The sequence below is a fragment of the Buteo buteo genome, chromosome 16, assembly GCF_964188355.1.
Source record: "Buteo buteo chromosome 16, bButBut1.hap1.1, whole genome shotgun sequence".
In the NCBI taxonomy this organism is placed as follows: domain Eukaryota; kingdom Metazoa; phylum Chordata; class Aves; order Accipitriformes; family Accipitridae; genus Buteo; species Buteo buteo.
Genome location: NC_134186.1, coordinates 2,510,067 through 2,529,015, shown reverse-complemented (window position 1 = coordinate 2,529,015; position 18,949 = coordinate 2,510,067). Strand labels below are relative to the sequence as shown.

At 60.8% G+C, this 18,949-nt stretch overlaps 1 protein-coding gene across 1 annotated transcript; it reads left to right on the top strand.

Moving 5' to 3' along the window:
* Positions 1-1,563: 1,563 nt before the first annotated feature.
* COL9A2 (collagen type IX alpha 2 chain) lies at positions 1,564-15,922 on the top strand. Its single transcript, XM_075047282.1, has 32 exons — positions 1,564-1,740; positions 3,620-3,694; positions 4,589-4,624; positions 4,719-4,781; positions 6,143-6,196; positions 6,470-6,505; positions 6,728-6,751; positions 6,898-6,951; positions 7,283-7,336; positions 7,546-7,593; positions 7,891-7,947; positions 8,472-8,525; positions 8,842-8,895; positions 9,621-9,674; positions 9,882-9,935; positions 10,025-10,078; positions 10,273-10,326; positions 10,555-10,608; positions 10,890-10,943; positions 11,077-11,121; positions 11,291-11,344; positions 11,722-11,775; positions 11,854-11,907; positions 12,547-12,618; positions 12,720-12,755; positions 12,998-13,042; positions 13,172-13,204; positions 13,523-13,669; positions 14,259-14,313; positions 14,394-14,582; positions 14,750-14,827; positions 15,154-15,922. Exons 1-32 carry the CDS (start codon positions 1,564-1,566, stop codon positions 15,357-15,359), a joined length of 2,178 nt encoding a protein of 725 aa, XP_074903383.1. The 3' UTR covers positions 15,360-15,922.
* The last annotated feature ends 3,027 nt before the right edge of the window (positions 15,923-18,949 follow it).

Genomic DNA, 18,949 nt, shown 5'->3' with positions numbered 1-18,949 from the left:
TTCCAGTTGGATCCCACGGTGAAATTAATGGGGGAGAAAAAGACTGAGTCTTTTAAACAAGATGGAGATCATAAACCAAACCCCGGTATTCCTGTGCTGAGGTGCTGGGGGGAGAATGTGAGAAACGGCAATATATGAAAAGCTGCAATCAAATGAGCAATGGCATCAAAAGGAGAAAAAAATATGTCACTATGTAGTAATCTGAGAGACACTTGAAATTACATAATTCTTCCAAAAGTGACACTCGTGTCCCAGAAAGGTGCTGGGCTCGCTGGCGGTGCTGGGATGCATCTGCCTCGGGCACAAGCAGAAATATCCCAGCAGCTCCATGAATGGTGAGGATCCAAATTTAGATGCTCTGAAAACAAGGTGCTCTCAGCCTAGAGCCAAAAGGAGTTTTGTCTCAGAACACCAGGTTTTGGTGGAAGCGCTTCCCTGCCGCCGCCGAGGTTCGGTGCAGCTTTCGCTGCCCATCAGAGGAGCGGGGAGGGCAGGATCCCGTCGGCCTTCCCCGAGCTGGGCTGGGACACAGGGCGAAAGAACCGGAGAGGAGATACTAGCCCAGAGCAATGCCCCACCAGTCCCGACTGGTCCATGTGCTGGGATGGCCCCGTGCCCACTGCAAACCACTGCTCTGCCATCCCTGACCTGCACTGGGGGTGCAGGGAGCAGCCTGCCCGCTCTGGGGGGGTGGGGGGGACACTGAGCCCCCCCCCAATACTGATGAATCAGTCTGCAGCGGCTCGTCACGGAGCCTTCGAGCCCTCCGTGAGGAGGAGGAAGAAATCGCCAAGATGAATCATCCCCACGTTCCCTGGGAGCGCTGCACCGCTCCAGGGCTGGGGGGGCGGCGAGTTTCGGGGGGCGGCTGCCAGCGAAGGCAGGAGACGGGTGGGGGGAGCTGGGCACAGGGAGCTGGGCACGGGGGGGGGTGATGAGTGGGGCATCCGTGCCCCCACGGACAGAGGCCTCGTGCCCTGCCAGGGCTGCGGGGATCAGCCGGGTCACCCCCTGGCACAGCCCCCCTTCCCCTCCCAGTGCCGCACTGGGGCCATGGGCGCATTTCGTGGGGGTGCCCCAGGACCTGCAGTGGGGTGGCCGCCCTGCCTGGGGCTGCACAGGGGGCTCACAGGGCAGAAATTGGGTCAGACACGTCAGAAATCCCCCAGGACCCTCCCCAGGGTGGCAGGAACCGGCTCCCAGTGCTGACCCATCACAGGGTGGGGGGGCAACGGCAGCCCCGGGGCAGCACGATGCCCTGTGGCACCGGCATGGGCATCGTGATGGGGACACGCTGACACTCCTGGGGGTGCCCACGCTGGCCGGGGTCTCGCCATGCAGCTCCGACAGCAGCCCCCCAGCTCGTCCCCCTCCTCTCCCAAAAATCCTCCACCGCCATCGTGCCAAATCCTCCACCGCCATCGTGCCAAATCCTCCACTGCCATCGTGCCAAATCCTCCGGCACCGTCCCGCCGTGCAGCCCAAAATAGCCACGGGCTCACCTGGGGGGGGGGGCGGGGGGCCGGGGCTGCCCGCCTGCCTTCGTCCCACTGCTCCATATTAATGAGCCCCCTCCTCCTCTGGTGTCCGGCTGTGCAGTCGGGGCTGCTGCCATACCTGAGCGCGGCGAGACGAGGCCACTGCCGCTCGGTGCCGGCCGCCCTCGCCATGGCCGGCTGCTCCCCTCTTCTCCAGCTCTGGTTCTTGCTCCAAGCCGCTTGCCTCTGCCTGGCCCAAATTGTAAGTCTCTGCTTGGTCGTCCCCCCCCCCTCTGCGCTGGGCTGGGATGGGGGACGGAGAGGGGATGGTCTCCATCTCCCCCCCCTTTCACAGACGCTCGCTCAGTGCTGAGCACCCCTGGGAGTTTCTGCTTCTTTTCCCAGCACTTTTGCCTTGTTTTTCCCAGGATTGCCCCATTGGGGGGGGGGGTGGGAGCAGCCCCCAGCTGGGACCCACAGCCCTGACCCACCGGGGACCTCGCCGTAGCGAAAGCTGCCTCTCGCCCCGCGGGACAGGGACAGGGCTGGGCTGCACGCCTTGAAGTTTGGGACTTGTTAGCTAACAAATTTAGTTTTATTTTCCCCTCGGGCAGCAATGGGGGACTCTCCGCCATTTCCCTCCCCACCAGATCGTCTGTCTCCCATCACCTGGGAGAATGCTTATTTGCTTCTGCTTTGCTGGGACCCGCTGCAGAGCCGGGCTGAGGGGGGCTGAGCAGGGCTCTGGGGGGCTCTGACCCTCCCAGGGCTGTCCTGGGGCTCTGCAGGGGCTTCCCGAGGGGCAGCGGGGGGGGACACACCGGTGGCAGAGTTGCTGGGGGCCGGGGATCCCGACGGGCTCTCCGGACTCACCCAGGGACAGGAGAAAATGTGTTGGAAAGAAGTGAAGGAAGGGAAGGTGTCCCTCTGCTCCTCGGGGTGAGCGCTGCGAGAGGGGCAGGCGGTGTTCCTCCTGGGATCCCGCCCAAAAAGAGACAAATTCTCCCTGCCTTGCAACTGCAAAAAATCAGATTTTTAGAAAAAAATTTGGAAAACTCTTCCCATGTGTCTCCTGAGCTGCCTGCCGGCACAGCCAGCCTTGCTGCAGAGAGCTGGGGGGGCAGCTGCCTCCCTAAAACAGACCCCCACGGGATGCCCATGGGCTTGTGGTGGCAGGGTCTGGCCAGGGGAGCGGGCTCCGGTCGGAGCAAGGGGGATGTAGGAGCTCTTGGAACAAGGCACCATTTGGAAATGATTCGGGGAGGACAAAGGTTCCATTCACGGATGCTCCCAGGGACGGGTGCTCGCTCCCACCCCGACCACGAGATTTGCTTCCAAGGTGAAGCCGGGGCTCTCCTAGTTCTGTGAACAAACCAGCAACACCTCTCATCCTTATATATTTCACTTTAAAATAAATAAGCCTGGAAGGACGGAGGAGTCGCAGGCGTGCAGCCCCAGCCAGCCCTTCTGGTTTTCATTTCCAGGAACACCAGGGGTTCGGTCTCCAGGACCGGAGTCTCTTCCCCCCAAACACTCCGTTAGGTTAACAGAGATTTCTTTACAAAGTTGTTCCTGCAGAATCCTGTGCAAACCTCAAAGCTGGGGCCAGGCTGCTCGGGGAGCTCCCCTGCCGCCGGCTGAATGGTGCTTTTGTGCGATGCTGCGGAGCGGTGCTGCGGGCAGCGGGCAGCGAGCCAGCCCGGTGCAGGCAGGAGTGCTCTCACAGAGGGGCTCGGGGTCCCCGTTTCGTACTGGGGCTTTCGGGCACCTCAATCCTACCAGTCCTCTTAGAAATCCTGGTGCTGGGCTCGCACCCCGAGGCGAGAGGGGTCTTCGCATCACCCCATCGAGACCCCCGCTCCGTTGGGGCAAGAGTGGGCAGTGATGGGGTAGAAACTGGGCAGGGGCTGGGGAGCTGGTTGTGCCAGTGTGGGGGGAGATTTCCCAGATTTCTCCATCCGGGGGGGCACAGGCCAGGCAGCGGAGGACCCGTGGGGAAGGGCAGAGCTCTGATGCCTTGGGGTGCTCATTCCATCCCAGCTTTCCGGAGACAGGTCCCCAGCACACACTGGTGGCGAGCTGTCTGGCTCGGGCTGTGGCTGCTCCTTCCTGATGTGGGTCCCGACCTTTTTTCCCCTTAGCGAGGGCCACCGGGAGAACCCGGCCCACGAGGTCCCCCTGGTCCCCCAGGAGTGCCGGGAGTGGATGGCATTGACGTGAGTACGGCTCTCTCCGGCCGGGAACCTGTGCAGGCTGGAAGGAGGGAGGGAGGGAGGGGACCTGCAGCACAAAGAGGGACATTGTGTTGGGGCAGAGGCTCGGCGGAGGGCTGGGGGTGCCAATGCCGTGCGGTTCCCGCATTGCCCCGCTCCGGGCTGGGGCAGATGAAAGCATTCCCAGCTTTGCCGGTGGCCCTGGGCAGCAATGATGGTATGATGGAGCACAGCTCCCTCACCGCATCTCCATCCACCTCCCCGGGACAGCAGCCCGTGTCCTCCTGACCACCTTGGGGGCCTGAAATGCTTTTTGGGGAGCACAGCGGCAGGGAGGTTTGGGTGCGGGGTGCTCGGGTACCCCTGTCCGGAGGTTTGGGTGCGGGGTGCTCGGGTACCCCTGTCCGGGCAGCAGAGGATGCTCAGAGGGGTTGGGTACCAGGATCAGCCCAGAGATGCCCAGTGAGGAGGGGGTGCTGGGGGGGGCCAGCGGGGAGCAGGACACCCAGGTCGGGTTCCTGCAGAGCGACGACGTGGCCGAGGGCTGTGACAGGCGGCTGTGGCTCCAAACCCTCCCCGGGGCTGTGGGGAGAGAGCCTGAACAGAGGGGAGATCTGTAAGCCAGCAGAAAGCACCCTTTCTCCCAGACTTGCCCCAGGGTGTTATTTTAGTGCTATTTATACCCAGAACAGCCGCAGCCCTCCCACAACCCCAGCACAGCCCTCTTTTCTCAACGCTGGCCCCATCCCGACCTGGCTGCCGTGCTGGGGAATCCAGCATCTTGCTCCGGCTTGGGGAGGTGGATGGGAGACATGGGTGCTGAGCCCCCCTGTGCTGCCAGGCCTGGCTCCATGGGGTGACAGACCCCCTTTTTACAACCTTCTTTCCTTTCCCCAGGGTGACAAAGGCTCTGCCGGAGCCCCCGGGTCCCCGGTGAGTACCCACGCCTCCTCGCAGCTCGCCGAAGGTCTTGTCCCTTCTGGAGGAGCTCTTTTCAGTCTGCCCCTATGCCTTTTCTCTTTTAAAGGGTGCCAAGGGTGAGCCTGGAGCCCCTGGTCCAGACGGGCCCCCAGGGAAGCCGGGCATCGACGTGAGTACCGACCCCCTGTCCCCCCCGCAGCGTCCCTGGCCACAGCAGGGTCTCAGCAAACTCCTCTTACCAGGAGCTCCTTTTCTGTCGCGCATAAGAAAGTGCCAAAAATCCCTTCGTGCGGGACCTGAAAGCACCTTTTGAACCACAGGCAGGGCTGCTGCCACCCCCTCCCACTGCCCGGGCTCCGAAAACGTGTCCCCCTCCATCCCACGCCGGCAGGAGCTGTGCCAGGAAAACCACAGCACGGCACTGACACCCCTGAACATGAAAAGGCTTTTCCTTGTCCTTTACTGCAGCTGCTGTCCTGAGCCCTGGTTCAGCTCTCGTTTCCTCCGCGATAAATCTGGAGCAATCCCGTGCTCTCCCCCCCAGAGCCACCCCCGTGGCACCCACGTAGGTGGCATTGGTGACTGTCCCCCTCCCAACAGAAGCACAGCCAGGGGCAGAGGTGGTGGGCAGAAAGGGGATGGAGCTGCCTCCTTGCCCTGCCTTGATGCAGCGATGATGGGCCGGCTCCCGGCCCCATGCTACCCCGGCCAGGGTACATAAGGGTGCGTGATGGGTGCCCAGGAAAGTTTGGGTTGGGTGCCTGCCCCCCATCCCCAGTCCAGCGCTGCACGGATAAGCGCCGGCGAGCATCAGCCATTTACTCGCTCATCAGAAGGAAACCCAAACTTCAGGGTCCTCCTGTGTCTCTGGACAGCACTTCATAAATCTTTGAGGCTTTAGTTATCCTTCAATAATAAATGAATAGAATAATAACTGTCATTATAAGCATGCATTATTCATCCAGGCTAATCTGCCTGCAAAGGAGTTCGGCTCCTTTGAATATGGATGCTGAGCAGAGCCGGGCTGAGCGAGGGGCTCTCCACCCGCGCCGTCCCCGGCAGCGTGCAGGAATTAGCCCGTGGGTGAAGCTCAAGCCATCACCTGCGGGGATCCAAACCCCGGCACCTGCGCTGGAGTGGGGGACAGGGGAGCCCGGGAGTGACTCGGAGTTGATATAAACCGGGATCATGGACGGGCTGAGCTCCCCGCATGCCTCTGCCGGGGCTGGGATGGCCGTTCTGGATGTCCCCAGTGGTGCGAGGGTCCCAGTTGAGCCCTGGCGTGGGGTCTCGGAGCAGGGTAGCTCACGGGGCCGTGGAGCATCGCTGCGAGGCTCTCTGTGCCATCGGGGCTTGGGTCTGGGTAGCAGCTGCATCTCCAGGTTTGCTGCGTGATGTGCACAGCAGTGACGAGCACAAATTCCCTACTAATAACCCTCGACCCCTCATGATGGAAAGAGCCCCAGCAAAAACGGCTGGCTGGAGAGCAGAAGGGCTGGCAATAACCTCCTGCCGTCTCTCCTCTTGCAGGGCCTGACGGGAGCGAAAGGGGAGCCGGGGCCCATTGGTGGGCCAGGACTTAAAGTGAGTGAGGGGCTGCGCCGGGGCAGATGCTCCAGGCTCCCATCTTCCCCTCCTGGAGCCGGCGGGGACTGGCCAGACTGGGACCAGCCCCATTGCCATGGAGGGGATGCACTGATGGAGGAATTGGGTGATGGAGTATTTGGCAACGATGGGGCACTGAGGCTGGGTCCATGGGGGGGATGAATTTTTGCAGCTGACACAGCAGCGGAGCAGGGTTTGGGAGGGCCAGACCCTCCTGTTTCAGCTCCTGACTCTCCCCTTGTATCCCGGCAGGGCCAGCCTGGACTCCCAGGGCCGCCGGGGCTCCCCGTGAGTATCTGCCTCTCTCATGGGGTGATGCACCCACTCCTGGCTCCAGCACCCACTCCCTGAGCACCCACGAGCAGGGTGGGAGCGGAGCGGGGATCCAGCCCCAGCCCCCCCAGCCGCATCCTCGGTGGGAGCGTGGGCATCGTTCTGCTCGGGGCAGGGATGCTGGTGGTTTTTGGGGGGGTTGGAGAATTTGGACCAACTGTGTCTTTCTTCTTGCAGGGTCCTTCGCTGCCAGGACCACCCGTAAGTGCCACGCTTGTGGGGCTGGGGCGGGCAGCCAGGGACCCCGCTCGGGGTTGCGCTGGAAGAGCTGAAATCTCAGCACCCCCAAAGGGGGGGTCTCGGGGCTCAACCTTTCTCACTCGGTGAATGTCTCACTTCTCCTTAAGGGGCTTCCAGGCCAGGTCGGGCTTCCTGGAGAGATCGGAGTGCTGGGACCCAAGGTGAGGGGTCGCGAGGGGGCGTGGGAAAACCTCCCCTCCTTACCCCAGCATCTGCTTCTCTACACTTTGGGGTTCCTAGGGTAAACAGGGACAAGCCTGTAACATGGGAGACTGGGGTCCTGCAGTGGGAATGGAGCAGTGACCAAGTCTGTGACTGCAGCCAGGCCCCCTGGTGCCATCCATCCCCTCCCAGTTCCCAGCCAAGGGATGTCCCAGTTCCCACTGTGACAGCCTGGGTCTCCGATGCTTCGTCACCCTCTCCACGCTGGCTCCAGCAGTTCCTGCCACCTCTCCACCCCTCAATCTCCTTTCCTGGGTTTTTCTTTCTTAGGGCGACCCTGGACCCGACGGCCCACGGGGTCCCCCAGGCCCTCCAGGGAAACCCGTGAGTATCCCCCCCCATCACCAGTATTTTCTGCAGGAGGGAGACGCTTCCACCCAGGCTCAGCCCAGGGTTTGGAGCCGGGACTCGTGCACTGGCACACACCTCCCGGGCCGTGCCTTGCTCCCCTCCCTCCCAGGTGTAACATTCACCCCTCCTGTAAACCAGTGCTGATATTAAACCGTGGATGCTGATGGTCTCCTTCCCTCCAGGGTCCCCCAGGACACATCCAAGGTCTGGAAGGCAGCGCCGATTTCTTGGTGAGAGCTGCCATTACCTTATCCCTTCAGCAGACCTTTGCAGGGTCACGGCCGCTGGAAAAGCGGGTGCTGCCCTGGCCTGAAATACACCCACCAGTGTAATTTGGTAACTGGGGGTCATCAGAGTGGGGAGAAGCAGGGTCCCCAGCCAAAACCATGCTGCGAGCGGTGGGTCCCCTGCGTCACCGCACAGCCTGGCTTCGCCACGTGGTGCGGGAGCCCGTCCTTCCCGGCACAGCTTCTCGGCAGCCTTTGGGTCCTTTCCCAACTCAACCTGTGCTTCTTCTTCCCCACCAGTGCCCGACCAGCTGCCCGCCAGGTCCCAAGGGCCCCCAAGGACTGCAGGGACTGAAGGTAAGGGAGCTGCCCGGGATTGAACGAGGACCGTCACCTCCAGCATGCTCCGCCTGAGCGGAGGAACATTCCCTGGTCTGGAGGCACAAGGAGCTGGAGAACTGCTCTGCTGCCCGGGGAGCACGAGGACACGCATGCACAGAGCACCCTGGGGGCAAAGGTGCTATGGGAGATGCCCCCCGTGGCTCCCCAGCTCCTTCCTGGGGGGCAAGACCCCATGCCGAAGCCCCAGCCGTGCCGCTGCCCGGCTCCCTACGCTATAAAACCTGGAGGGTTAAACCCAGTGAGCATCCCCGCCGCACGCCCTCGCGCCTGCGGGATGCTGAGCCCCGCCGTGTCACCAGTGGGATGCTGAGCCCCGCCATGTCACCAGTGGGATGCTGAACCTCACCACATCACCAGTGGGCACCCCCAGAGTGGGTGGGGGCCGGGCAGGGTCTCTCCGGGTGATGCAGCTGTGAGGATGCTGCCTCGACCCTGCTGCTCTGCCCAGGGATGCTCACGGTCGTCCTCTTCGCCCTTAGGGACACAGAGGCCGTCCCGGTGCCCTCGGGGAGCCCGGCAGGCAGGGCAGGCAGGTGAGCGACCTCTCCGGCAGCTTCCCACCAGGATCCAGGAATGCCTGACTCTGGGGGAGCTGGGGCTGGACCGGAGGGCAGGGGGCTCTGGGGAGAGAAAGGGGGAAGGAAGGAAGGAGGTGGGAGAGGGAGGAGGGAGATCTGGGGCTGGGAAACGGAGGGCGGACAGGGTGGTCTTCCCATGGTGGCTCCCTGGAGTGGGGTCTGACCCCATCCCCTGCCGGGTCCCAGGTGAGGGGGTGTCAGGTCCCCAGGGCAGTTTGTACCCCCCCGCTCCACCCCAACACTCACCTCGCTCCTCTCCATCCCTCCCCAGGGACCCAAGGGTGATGTTGGCGTCTCTGGAGAACAAGGTGTCCCAGGCCCTCCGGTAATATATTGATTTCTCTTTGCTGCTCTGCCCCCCCCCCGGGTACCCCAGGGGCTGGGGACGGCTGGTTTGCGCTTGGCCCCAGCCACTGGGGACGTGACACCAGGGTGTCCCTGCTCCCGGGGACGCACCGCGGGCACCGGAGCGAAGCCGTCGTCCCATCCATCTCCCTCTTCCCAGCCACGGAACTGGTGCCAGGAGGGTGGCAAAGCTGCACCCCGATGGAGACCTCTGTGGTCAGCCCTGGCTCAGGCACCTTGGTCGTTAGCACACGTTAATGTGGATAATTCACCGGCCGGGGACAAATTACTCCTGTACACTGAGTCCCCCTTACCCCACCTGAATGGGGGGTGCGGGATCCAGCTCACTGCGGGGACTAAAGCGGGGGGATTTAAGCTGTTTGAGCTTGCTGAGCACTTTGAAGATGAAAAGCAATTAACGGGCTGAGCCCTTCGCTCTGGGAAAGGGCAAAATGGCTTTGAAGCCAAGAGCTTTGGCAGGGCAAGCAGCACCAGTTTGGGCCCGTTGCTGTTATTGAACTGACAGCTGGAAAGGCACCCGGTGGGGGGCTGCAGAATTAGGGGCGAGCGGCGGGACTGAAATACCTCGCATTTGGCAAAACTGTCTCATTTCCACTACCGGCTTTTGCTTTAATTGCAGCTTCCCCCTGGGCTGCTCCTGGGGGCTGTTTCCAACTAAGCCGGGTGTTGTTTCCTTCCCCGCAGGGTCCGCAGGGCCTGAGGGGTTACCCCGGGATGGCAGGACCCAAGGGCGAGACGGTAAGCGCCGGTGGGATGCAGGAGCTGCTCCGGGGTCAGGGGGACCAGCTTCCATGGCGATGCTTCCCAGTTCCCAGGAGCATCCCTTACGTGGCTGTTTGGCCATCTCGGGGAGCTGGACGCTGCGTTTTGCTAGTGGGGTCGGACCTGGCCGGGGGCTGAGGTTGGGATGGGAGGAATTGACTCCCTCCCATGCTCTCTTTGCAGGGTCCCGCTGGTTACAAGGGGATGGTCGGGACCATCGGAGCGGCCGGGCAGCCGGTGAGTGCCCTCCCTCATCGCTGGGGGGCTGCAGGGCAGGCGGGTGACCCCGCACTGCACTGCTCAGCCCCCATCTTTCTCCCTTCCAGGGCAGGGAAGGCCCCAAGGGACCACCCGGGGACCCTGGTGAGAAGGGAGAACTGGTAGGTAACCTGCCCCATCAGGGACCCCGTGCCCCATGCAATGCCAATGCCCCCTTTTCCCCAGCCTGGCCCCGCTCCCTGGCACAGACAGGGGCTCTGCCCGGGGTGCCTCGATGGGCATCTCCTCCGTCTCCCAGCTCCATCCCCTGCACCAAGAGGGCGGCTGAAACAACACGTGCTCTCTCCTGCTCTAGGGTGGCCGTGGCATCCGAGGCCCCCAAGGAGACATCGGCCCCAAGGGCGAGAATGTAAGTACAGCCGGTGGCAGCCGTGCCCACATCTAGGGCTGAGCCCCTTGCAAGGAGAAGATCTCCCTGTTCCTCTCTGTCCTGCTCAGGACCATCCTGCACCCTTGCACCCTGGCTCAGTGCAGGGCTGGAGCTTTCCTTTCCCTTCCCAGCCTTTTTTTTGCCCCCACCACGAGCCTTTTGCCTCACCTCTCGGAGGTGTCAGAGCGACTCTTCCCCCTTTTGCAGGGTCTCCCGGGCATCGATGGCAAAGACGGCACCCCGGGTATCCCAGGCGTGAAGGTGAGCTGCTGCGGGCAGGGGCTGCCGGGTGTTGCTTGTGTTGGCGATGGGGAACGGACACACGCTGTTCCTCGTACCAGTGCTTGCTGGAAGTAACGGGGATGGCAAGTGCCATAAGGTCCTGGCCCTTGACGTGGCATCTCCTGACCTGTGGAGTGTGGCTGTCCTCACGGGGTCAAGGGCAGCGTCCCCCTTCGGCCAGGAGTCCCTCGTCCCACCTGTGGACACCTCATTTCTGCACCTTTCTCTGCCATGCGTAATGTCCTCTCTGTCCCTCGCAGGGCAGCGTGGGACAGGCTGGCCGCCCAGGAACGCCGGGACACCGAGGACAAGCCGTGAGTACGGGACCGTGGGAGTCCCCTGCCCGGGCAGGTACCCCGTTACCCGTGGGATGGCATCCCCATCCCCGAGCAGGGATGCTGCCTCCAGCCCTATGCACAGGGTTTGATCCTGCCTTTGTTTCCACAGGGCTTGCCGGGCCAGCCGGGAAGCAAAGGTGGTCCAGGAGACAAGGTGGGTCTGGGACAGCCGAGGATGGAGGAACCCCCTCTGAGCATCCACCCTGCGGCCCCGCTCACCTTACCCGGTGCTGCAGCAGCCTCCACGCTCCATCCCTGAGCCCGCAGCCATCTCCTTCCCTTGTCCTCGCTGTCCCTGAACCGTCTCTGTCTCCCGTTTGCAGGGTGAAGTGGGTGCTCGGGGCCAGACCGGTGTCACCGGTGCCCCGGGGCAGATCGTAAGTACCAAGACTTCACCATGTTTCTCCTGGGCACAGCCTGGGGGTTGCTCGCTTGCTCTCTCTTGCTCTTTTTTTCCCTGTTTGCTGTCAAACAGAAATCAAAGTTGGGCATTTTATGCCCCCCCACCAGCCCTCCTCTTCCCTCTGCCCCTGCAGCAGCTTCCTCGCAGGGAACCCCCTGGGGCCACATCTCCAGCCCTGCATCCAGCACCTCCTTGGCCACCCGGTGCGGTGGCAGCCCTTCGCGTGGCTGCAGGGGACGAGGACAGGGTCACACATCCCTCGAAAGGCAGATGATGGCGTACAAATGCAAGAGAGGCAGCTGGTCTGTTTTTTTGGTTTTGTTTGGGTTTTTTTTTTTTTTCCCCTCTTAGGGTGAGCCTGGACCTCGGGGTGAGCAGGGACCGCAGGGCGTCCCCGGGATGAAGGTGAGTTTGGGGCACCGTTGGATTTACGGCCATGCTGGGAGCTGCCCCTGACTCTCCTCTCTTCCCGGGTCTCCGCAGGGTGACCGGGGCGAGCGTGGCCTCGTGGGTCCCCCCGGCGAACAGGGGAAAACGGTGAGTTGTGCCCACAGCCGGGCTGGGAAACGGGTTTCGCCTTGGCACGGCTTCGGGGATGCTCAGCCCTGGGTGTACGGCTGGGGAGGAGGGAGAGGGGCAGCGGGGTACGGACCTCTCGCTTTGATCGCGGCCGGGGTCCATCACGCGTCCCGTCCCGCTGTGCCTGGCTGTCGGGGTGAGGGATTAGCCGATGGGGCGAATAGCGCGGGGATTAGTGGTCCCAGGGCCACGCTGGGTTTGCAGCCCCAGCCGGGAAAGGAATTTCCTCCCAGCCCAGCGAGAGCGAGGAGGCTGCCCAGCCCCTCTTGGAGGCTTTCCCAGGGTGGAAAAATGGCCAAAAAGTGACCTTTGTCCCTCTGGCTTCCTAGGGAATGGGGGCCCATCCCTGGCAGAGCCCCCTTCTCTCCATGTGGCTGGAGGGGAGGCTTCTCCATCGTTTTCTGCCCTGTCCCTCCCACCAGAGGCCAGATTTAGGGCAGGTTGGGATGCTGTGGGGCAGCCTGTGCCGCTGGAGGGGATGGGGAGCTGCTCACGCATCTCATTGCCTTCGGAGGATGCTCTGATGGGGGAGGGAGGTCTTCCCACCACCTCTTCTCACTCATTCTTCTATTTTTCCTGGTTTACCTTGTTTTTCAGGGGCCAAAGGGTGAGCAGGGTCCACCGGGGATCCCAGGACCCCAAGGCTTGCCAGGAGTCAAAGGAGACAAGGTGACTGCTCCTGGCTGCCGGGGACAGGCTGCTCTGGGGTCCAGCTCAGGGAAGCAGCACTGAGCTGGGCTGACCCCCCCCCCCCCATCTCCTTTCTCCAGGGCTCCCCAGGGAAAACTGGCCCCAAAGGCGGTACTGTGAGTACATCACCCTCCTGCCTGTGCTGGGGGATCGGTGGGGAATTGCTGACACCTGTGTTTGACAGGGCTGACACCCACCTTTTGGGGAGGGGCTGACACCCGCTGGCACCAGGGGCTTTCTCCACCAATATCCCTGGCATCCCGGTCGAGCGCAGCGGGCGGAAAGGAGGGTTAACGTGGCTGCGGAGGAGGTGGGTGCTGGTGGTGAAGGTTCACGTTTCTTGTTGCCTTTCATCTAGGGAGACCCCGGTGTTCACGGCCTCGCAGGGCTGAAGGGAGAGAAGGTGGGTCCCTGCCGACGGTTCTTGGGGTGGACGTGGGTCCCTGGGGAGGGGGTACGTGTGCCTTCCCCCAGCTGCAGCTCCAAATTCGTGCCGTCTCCCCATTGCATTTCTTGTGTCCTCTGTTCCCAGGGTGAATCAGGAGAGCCGGGGCCGAAGGGACAGGTAAGTGAATGGGGGCTTGGGAGCGAGGGACGCCCTGCACCTTCGTGCCGGGTGGTTCTGCGGGACCCTCAGCCCGAGGCGATCCTCCTGACGAAGGCAGCGACGCTCGGAGCTGGTGCATGCTGCACGGTGGTGGACTGAGAAAGTATTTTCACTGGACATGGGCTTCAGTGATGGTGTTCAGACCCCGTTCGGGGTTCAGCCCCTGGCCGCAGCAGTTGGTACTGGAAGTCTTCGGGGGTCTCAGGGTGCAGCCCCTGCCCTCAGGACAGGGCTGAGCTCCCCCGCTCCTGATGCCGCTCTCCATCCCCGCTGCAGCAAGGCATCCAGGGCGAGCTCGGCTTCCCCGGCCCCTCGGGGGACGCAGGCTCACCCGGCCCACGAGGATACCCGGGACCCCCCGGCCCACGAGGACTCGTCGGGGAGCGCGGCGTGCCAGGGATGCCCGGCCAGCGGGGCGTAGCGGTGAGTACCCCCAGCACCCCACATCCCCATCTCACCTCCTGCACCGCGTAGGTGGTGACCTGGGGGCTGCTGCCGCCGCCGCCAGCTTGTTCAGCTCTGCAGGTGAATTGCCTCCGATGTTTTCTTACCAATTCGTCTGGGAAATGGCTGCTGTTCGGCTTGGGGGCTGCCGGTGCTCCCCATGAGCTCTCCAGGAGGGCTGAGCTGGGATCCCACCTTTCTAGAAAAGAGGAATTCTGTATGTGTCACCGTATATAGCACCAGTAGCAGGCTTAGCTCCAATGTGTGCCTTTGCAGCCTGCCCGGGGGACAGAATTTTTCCATATAAGCCTTGTTTTATGCTTGCAAAATGCCGCTGCAGAAAGTTAACACCGTGAGGAGGTTGCAGTGTGGCCGGGCACGGCGTGAACGGAGGCTGGAGCGCTTGTACTGGGACCAAATGGAAAACAAAGAAGGGTGGGAAGGTGGCACGGGGTGCAGGGAGGTGCTCTGGACTGGGGGGTCAGGATGGGACCGGCTCTGTGGATGCAGATGGGGACAGAAGGGACGATCTCCCTTTACGGTGTGTCCCTCTTCTCCCCGCTGGCAGGGCCGGGATGCTGGGGACCAGCACATCGTCGACGTGGTCCTGAAGATGCTGCAAGGTGAGGGGCCGAGCAGGGCACCGCCGGCCGGCCGGCCGCCACCGCATCCCATCCCACACCGGCCTCTCTCTGCCCTACAGAGCAGCTGTCGGAGGTGGCGGTCAGTGCCAGGAGAGCTGCCCTGGGCGGAGTGGGTGCCATGGGACCCCCCGGACCCCCTGGTCCCCCGGGGCCACCCGGTGAGCAAGGTCCTCATGGACCCATGGGACCTCGAGGCGTCCCCGGCATCCTGGGTGCTGCTGGGCAGATTGGCAACGTAGGACCTAAAGGTAGGTGGTGGGTGGCCATAGCCGCACCGTGCCGGGCAAAAATCCTCCCGGGGGCTGACCCTGCCTCCTCCTGCCGCGCTTGTCCCCCCAGCTCGGTCCCTGAGCAGGCTCCGCGTTTCCCGCTGCGGCTCCGGCGAGTCCTTCCTTCCCTGGTTCTTTCCTTGCAGGGAAGCGAGGCGAGAAGGGTGAGCGGGGAGAAGCTGGACGTGGCCACCCGGGCATGCCGGGTCCCCCGGGGATCCCAGGTAAGCCCCTTTCCCCCCCAGCACAACCAGGGCAGGCAGCGGTGGGTCCCCACTGGGCAGCAGCAGCCCCCGTGCCCCTTGCCGGTGCGATGACGAGCTCGGGACCTTCTGGTTCATCCCTGCAAAGCCTCACGGGTTCATCCCGCAAATCTCCGACCTGTAGCCGCCTCGCTGCCCGCGGCTCTGCCAGCCGCTTTCCTGGCCCCTCGGTATCGCTCACTTGCCGGGCTGCTCTGCCAACGCATCCCCATCCTCACCAGCAGCGTTTCCCACACCCCAACCCCTGCTCAGCACCCGCAAACGCAGCACGCACGCTCCCATTACAGGTCTCCCCGGCATCCCCGGCCACGCGCTCGACGGCAAGGCTGGAGAACGGGGCTTACCGGGCTCCCCGGGAGAGGCTGGCCGGCCGGGTTTGCCCGGTCCCGCTGGGCTGCCGGGATTTTGCGAACCGGCCGCCTGCCTGGGAGCATCGGCGTACGCCGCCGCACGCTTGACGGAGCCGGGAGCCGTCAAGGGACCCATCTACTGAGAAGGCACCGGCACCGCGGCGGACCTGGCCGGCAAACCCGGGCCAGGGCTGGTAGCAAAGAGACCAGAAAACTGCAAATCCGTAGGGAGCGACCTCTGCCCGTCCCAGCTGCGGGAGGGCGCTGGGCTTGGAGCAGCCGCCGGAGGGGAAACGCAGCCTTGGGAATTTAATTTGGTGTAGGTATCGCCCCTCTCCCACAGCTTGGGGGATGGTGAAGAATAGAGAGAGGTCGCCCCAAGTCCTGTCCTCGTTACTGGGGTTCGTTACCTGCCCCCTCTGCTCCCTGTGCCCCTTCCCAAAGAAATAAATTGTCTTTTATACAAACCCTCTCACTCTGTTATGTCCTGCTTGGTGCTGAATTGGCTCATTGCCAATTTCCTTTTTGTCCCTTTTTTTTTTTTTTTTTTAAAAAAAAAAAAACAAACAATAAAATTGTGGTTTGATTATTTAAGAGACTTGCCAGATCCAGCCTTGTTCATTGCTGGGCACTCACAGAGCTGTAAATCTTTGTAAAATAGGATTATTTTATAACTATGAATAGAAAACCACCAACTTTTTAAAAAATGGACAATAAAAATGAGATGGATTGTTAATGAACTGAAATGATGTGTTGATTTCTTTGAATCAAATGAGGACTACGCTGGTGGGGGCTTATTGTTTGAGAGCTGAAGTTAGTTCTTCTGTTGTTTCAGGCCCCTTATTGGCTGTCTCAATTGCTCATTCCCATCCTTGGGGACAATTTCAGCCTCTCAATAAGTTTCTTAAGCAAAAGTTCTTTCTTTTTTCCCCTCTTGCACCACTGCAAACCTGCAGAGGAATTTGCCACTCCTGAGCCCTCCGTGTCGGAGACTGAGCAAATTTGCCAGAACTGCATCGGGCACCTTCAACTAAGGCCAAGTCAACCCAAGTCCCCTCGCAATCAAGTGGGCCAGAAAACTATTAGCAGCACTGCAAAGGGTATCGATCTTTTAATAGTTAAAAAGGAGGCCTGTGGCTCTAACAGGATCCGCAGGTGTCTTTCTCATTATTGCCATCGACAGCAGAAAGGATTAAAGCTGTGCGGCGGGAGCAATGGGGCTTCGCTTTGTAAGATAAATAAAAATCAATTTTTGTTTATTAGCAAAGCTTGTTCGGCTTGGCAGGGTAACAAATCCCAGGGAGCGGTGGTGGGAAAAGCTGGCTGGGTCCCTCCTGCGGCACAGAGCATCACTGCCACCGGCCTGGGGACCGCCGGCAAAACGCAGCCAAAAATGGGGCTCAGCCCCATTTGGGCACACTTCAGCAGGAGGGGGCTAATCCTGGCAAGGACCAGATCCACGCCCAGGCAGACCCAGGACCGTGTACTCTTCCCTCCCCATACGCACCTTGCTGTGTAGCAGAGTGTTTTACCATATGGATCCTTATCTAGTCCTCCTGTCCCCAGACTCTTCAGAAGCATCCTATACACATTCTCCATTTAAATTACCTTCTCTGTGCCCTTTGCCAACCCCTGCCTTGTCACTTAATGTGCAATCAGCTAACTTTAAGGGGACTGTCTTTTATTAAAAAAAAAAATAATTTGGAAGTGAATTGCAAATGTTTTATTTGCAAGTTAGAATTTAATCAAGGAATTAAGAAGGCTGCATATTAATTAGGGGCCAGACTCTGGTTGTTTCCAATGAGTCGTAAACGTGCTCCGAATCTGCCTCTTCATCAGAGCCCTCATAAATATTCATCCAATAAATAGCAGATTGGATGCCATTACAGAGACAGGAGAGATTGAAACCCAAGTATCTGTGGAAATGAAACAGCTGGAAAGCATCCAATCTCTGCCCCAAATAATAACAAATCATTATTAGGAGAGGTGAAGAAATAGCCTTGTTGAGCACTTGTCTCCATTTCTGGACAAATGGGGAGATCCATCCTAATTCTTCTCAGGGAGGAATTCAAGTTATCAAACCCCTTCGGGGACAGCCCGAGGCTGGGTTTGCTCCGGATTCCAGCTGTGCCGCACATCTGGGACCACATCCCGGCTGCACAGCCCAAAGCATCGCCTTTTTTTTTTTTTTTTCCTTTTTTTTTTCCCCACGAGAGGGAGCTGCCTGCCCGCTGAATCCCCTCTCCCAAGGAGCCCTCGCTTGGGCTATGGCCACTAAACCCAGTTTTTATCTCTTGTAGGGGCTCGCTGCAGGCTTCTCCCCCAGGCACAGGGCTGCGCTCTCCACTTTGGGGGGGGGGGGAAGGGTGAACCCCCTTTGTTTTGGGGTGGAAAAGGGTGAACCCCCCTCACTCTATCCCCTTCCCACCTCTGGGATGAACACGGCAGCACTGGAACACGCTGGGAGAAGGGAACCGGCGGGGTGCAGAGGGTGGCTGCAGGGATGTCAGTACAAGGAGAGCTGAGCTGTGGTCCTGGGGCAGGGAGAGGACCTTACCAGGGAAAAAAAAAAAACCTTCCTCCCAGGGAAGGACCAGGGGCTGCCGGAGGCAGGAAAGCTGTGGAGGGTCCTGAGCCACCCAGGAGGACGCAGTCCCCTTCAGAAGAAGCCCAGGGGCTCCTTGCTTTTGCACCCAAGCGTGCGCATCCCCAGGCAGGGCAAGGATGGGATGGAGCAAGTCTGCTCTTGCTGACCATGCCGCTGCTCAGAAGCCACACACAGCCTCCGAAAAGGTGCTAATTGCGGTGGCGGCTGAGCTCTGCCTCAGCACAAGGCAGCTTTGACCTTCAGCGGGGAACCGTGCTCCCCAGCCGCAGCCCGGGAGATGCTGCAGGGCAGGCGAGAGCTGCAGCCGCGCTCCGTGCAGCCTCACAAGGCAGAGGCTGGCAAGGCCGGTGTCTGGGAAGATTAAGAAGATCAGGCTTTAATTGAAGTGCCACAGAAGCAGCTGTCTGGAGCTCTTGCTCTTTTCTCTCCCACCTGCTTCGTGCCCGAATTTGACATCGTGGATTCTCCCACGGATGGGGCTGCGGGAAGCCAGCCCAGCTCCTTGTCACCTCGCCTGTCCCATCAGTCACAGGCAAAGGGCCTTGGGGCTTTTGGGCTATGCAGCTCCCGTGACACACAGCAGCGGAGAGCAGCCCAAACTATTCACTGTCCCCAGTCATTCAAACATCAGGGACTGGGCCATGACCAGTCACGGCTTATTTTCAAAGCAAAAATACGTGGAATCTTTTAAAATTATTTCAAGGGGTTTAAGAACCTGCTCCCACGCTTGTCCCTGCAGCTACAAAGGCTCCAGAAACATGAAGGTATGGAGTCAAGCATCATCACATGGCTTTCATGTGATGTGAAAGACAAAAGGGAAGAAATGAAAGGAAATCAAGGCAGATCCTTTCGGGGTCACACCAATTGCCCCACCGGGCCTGCTGAGACCTCCTGCAAGAGTCACAGCTTTTATTCTCTTCTCCTCTCCTCTGAAAGCCATGGGGGGGGGAAAAAAAAAAAAAGGAAATCCGATTTCTGTAGCCTGCAGTAATTAGGGGGCCTCTGATTACTGCCATTCAAGGCTGATGAGGCCGGCGGTGCTGGCTGCAGTTTGCATTTGGACAAGCACCACTTGTTCCACTCTGAGGCCACGTGCACCATTGCTGCAGCTGAATGTGCTATTAG

Excerpts from the sequence above, each read along its gene's own strand:
- COL9A2 (XM_075047282.1), top strand. The coding sequence starts at position 1,564 with ATGAGCCCCCTCCTCCTCTGGTGTCCGGCTGTGCAGTCGGGGCTGCTG. Across the intron at positions 7,337-7,545 it reads CAGGCCCTCCAGGGAAACCC|GGTCCCCCAGGACACATCCA; the intron begins GTGAGTATCCCC and ends CCTTCCCTCCAG. Across the intron at positions 10,944-11,076 it reads CGGGACACCGAGGACAAGCC|GGCTTGCCGGGCCAGCCGGG; the intron begins GTGAGTACGGGA and ends TTGTTTCCACAG.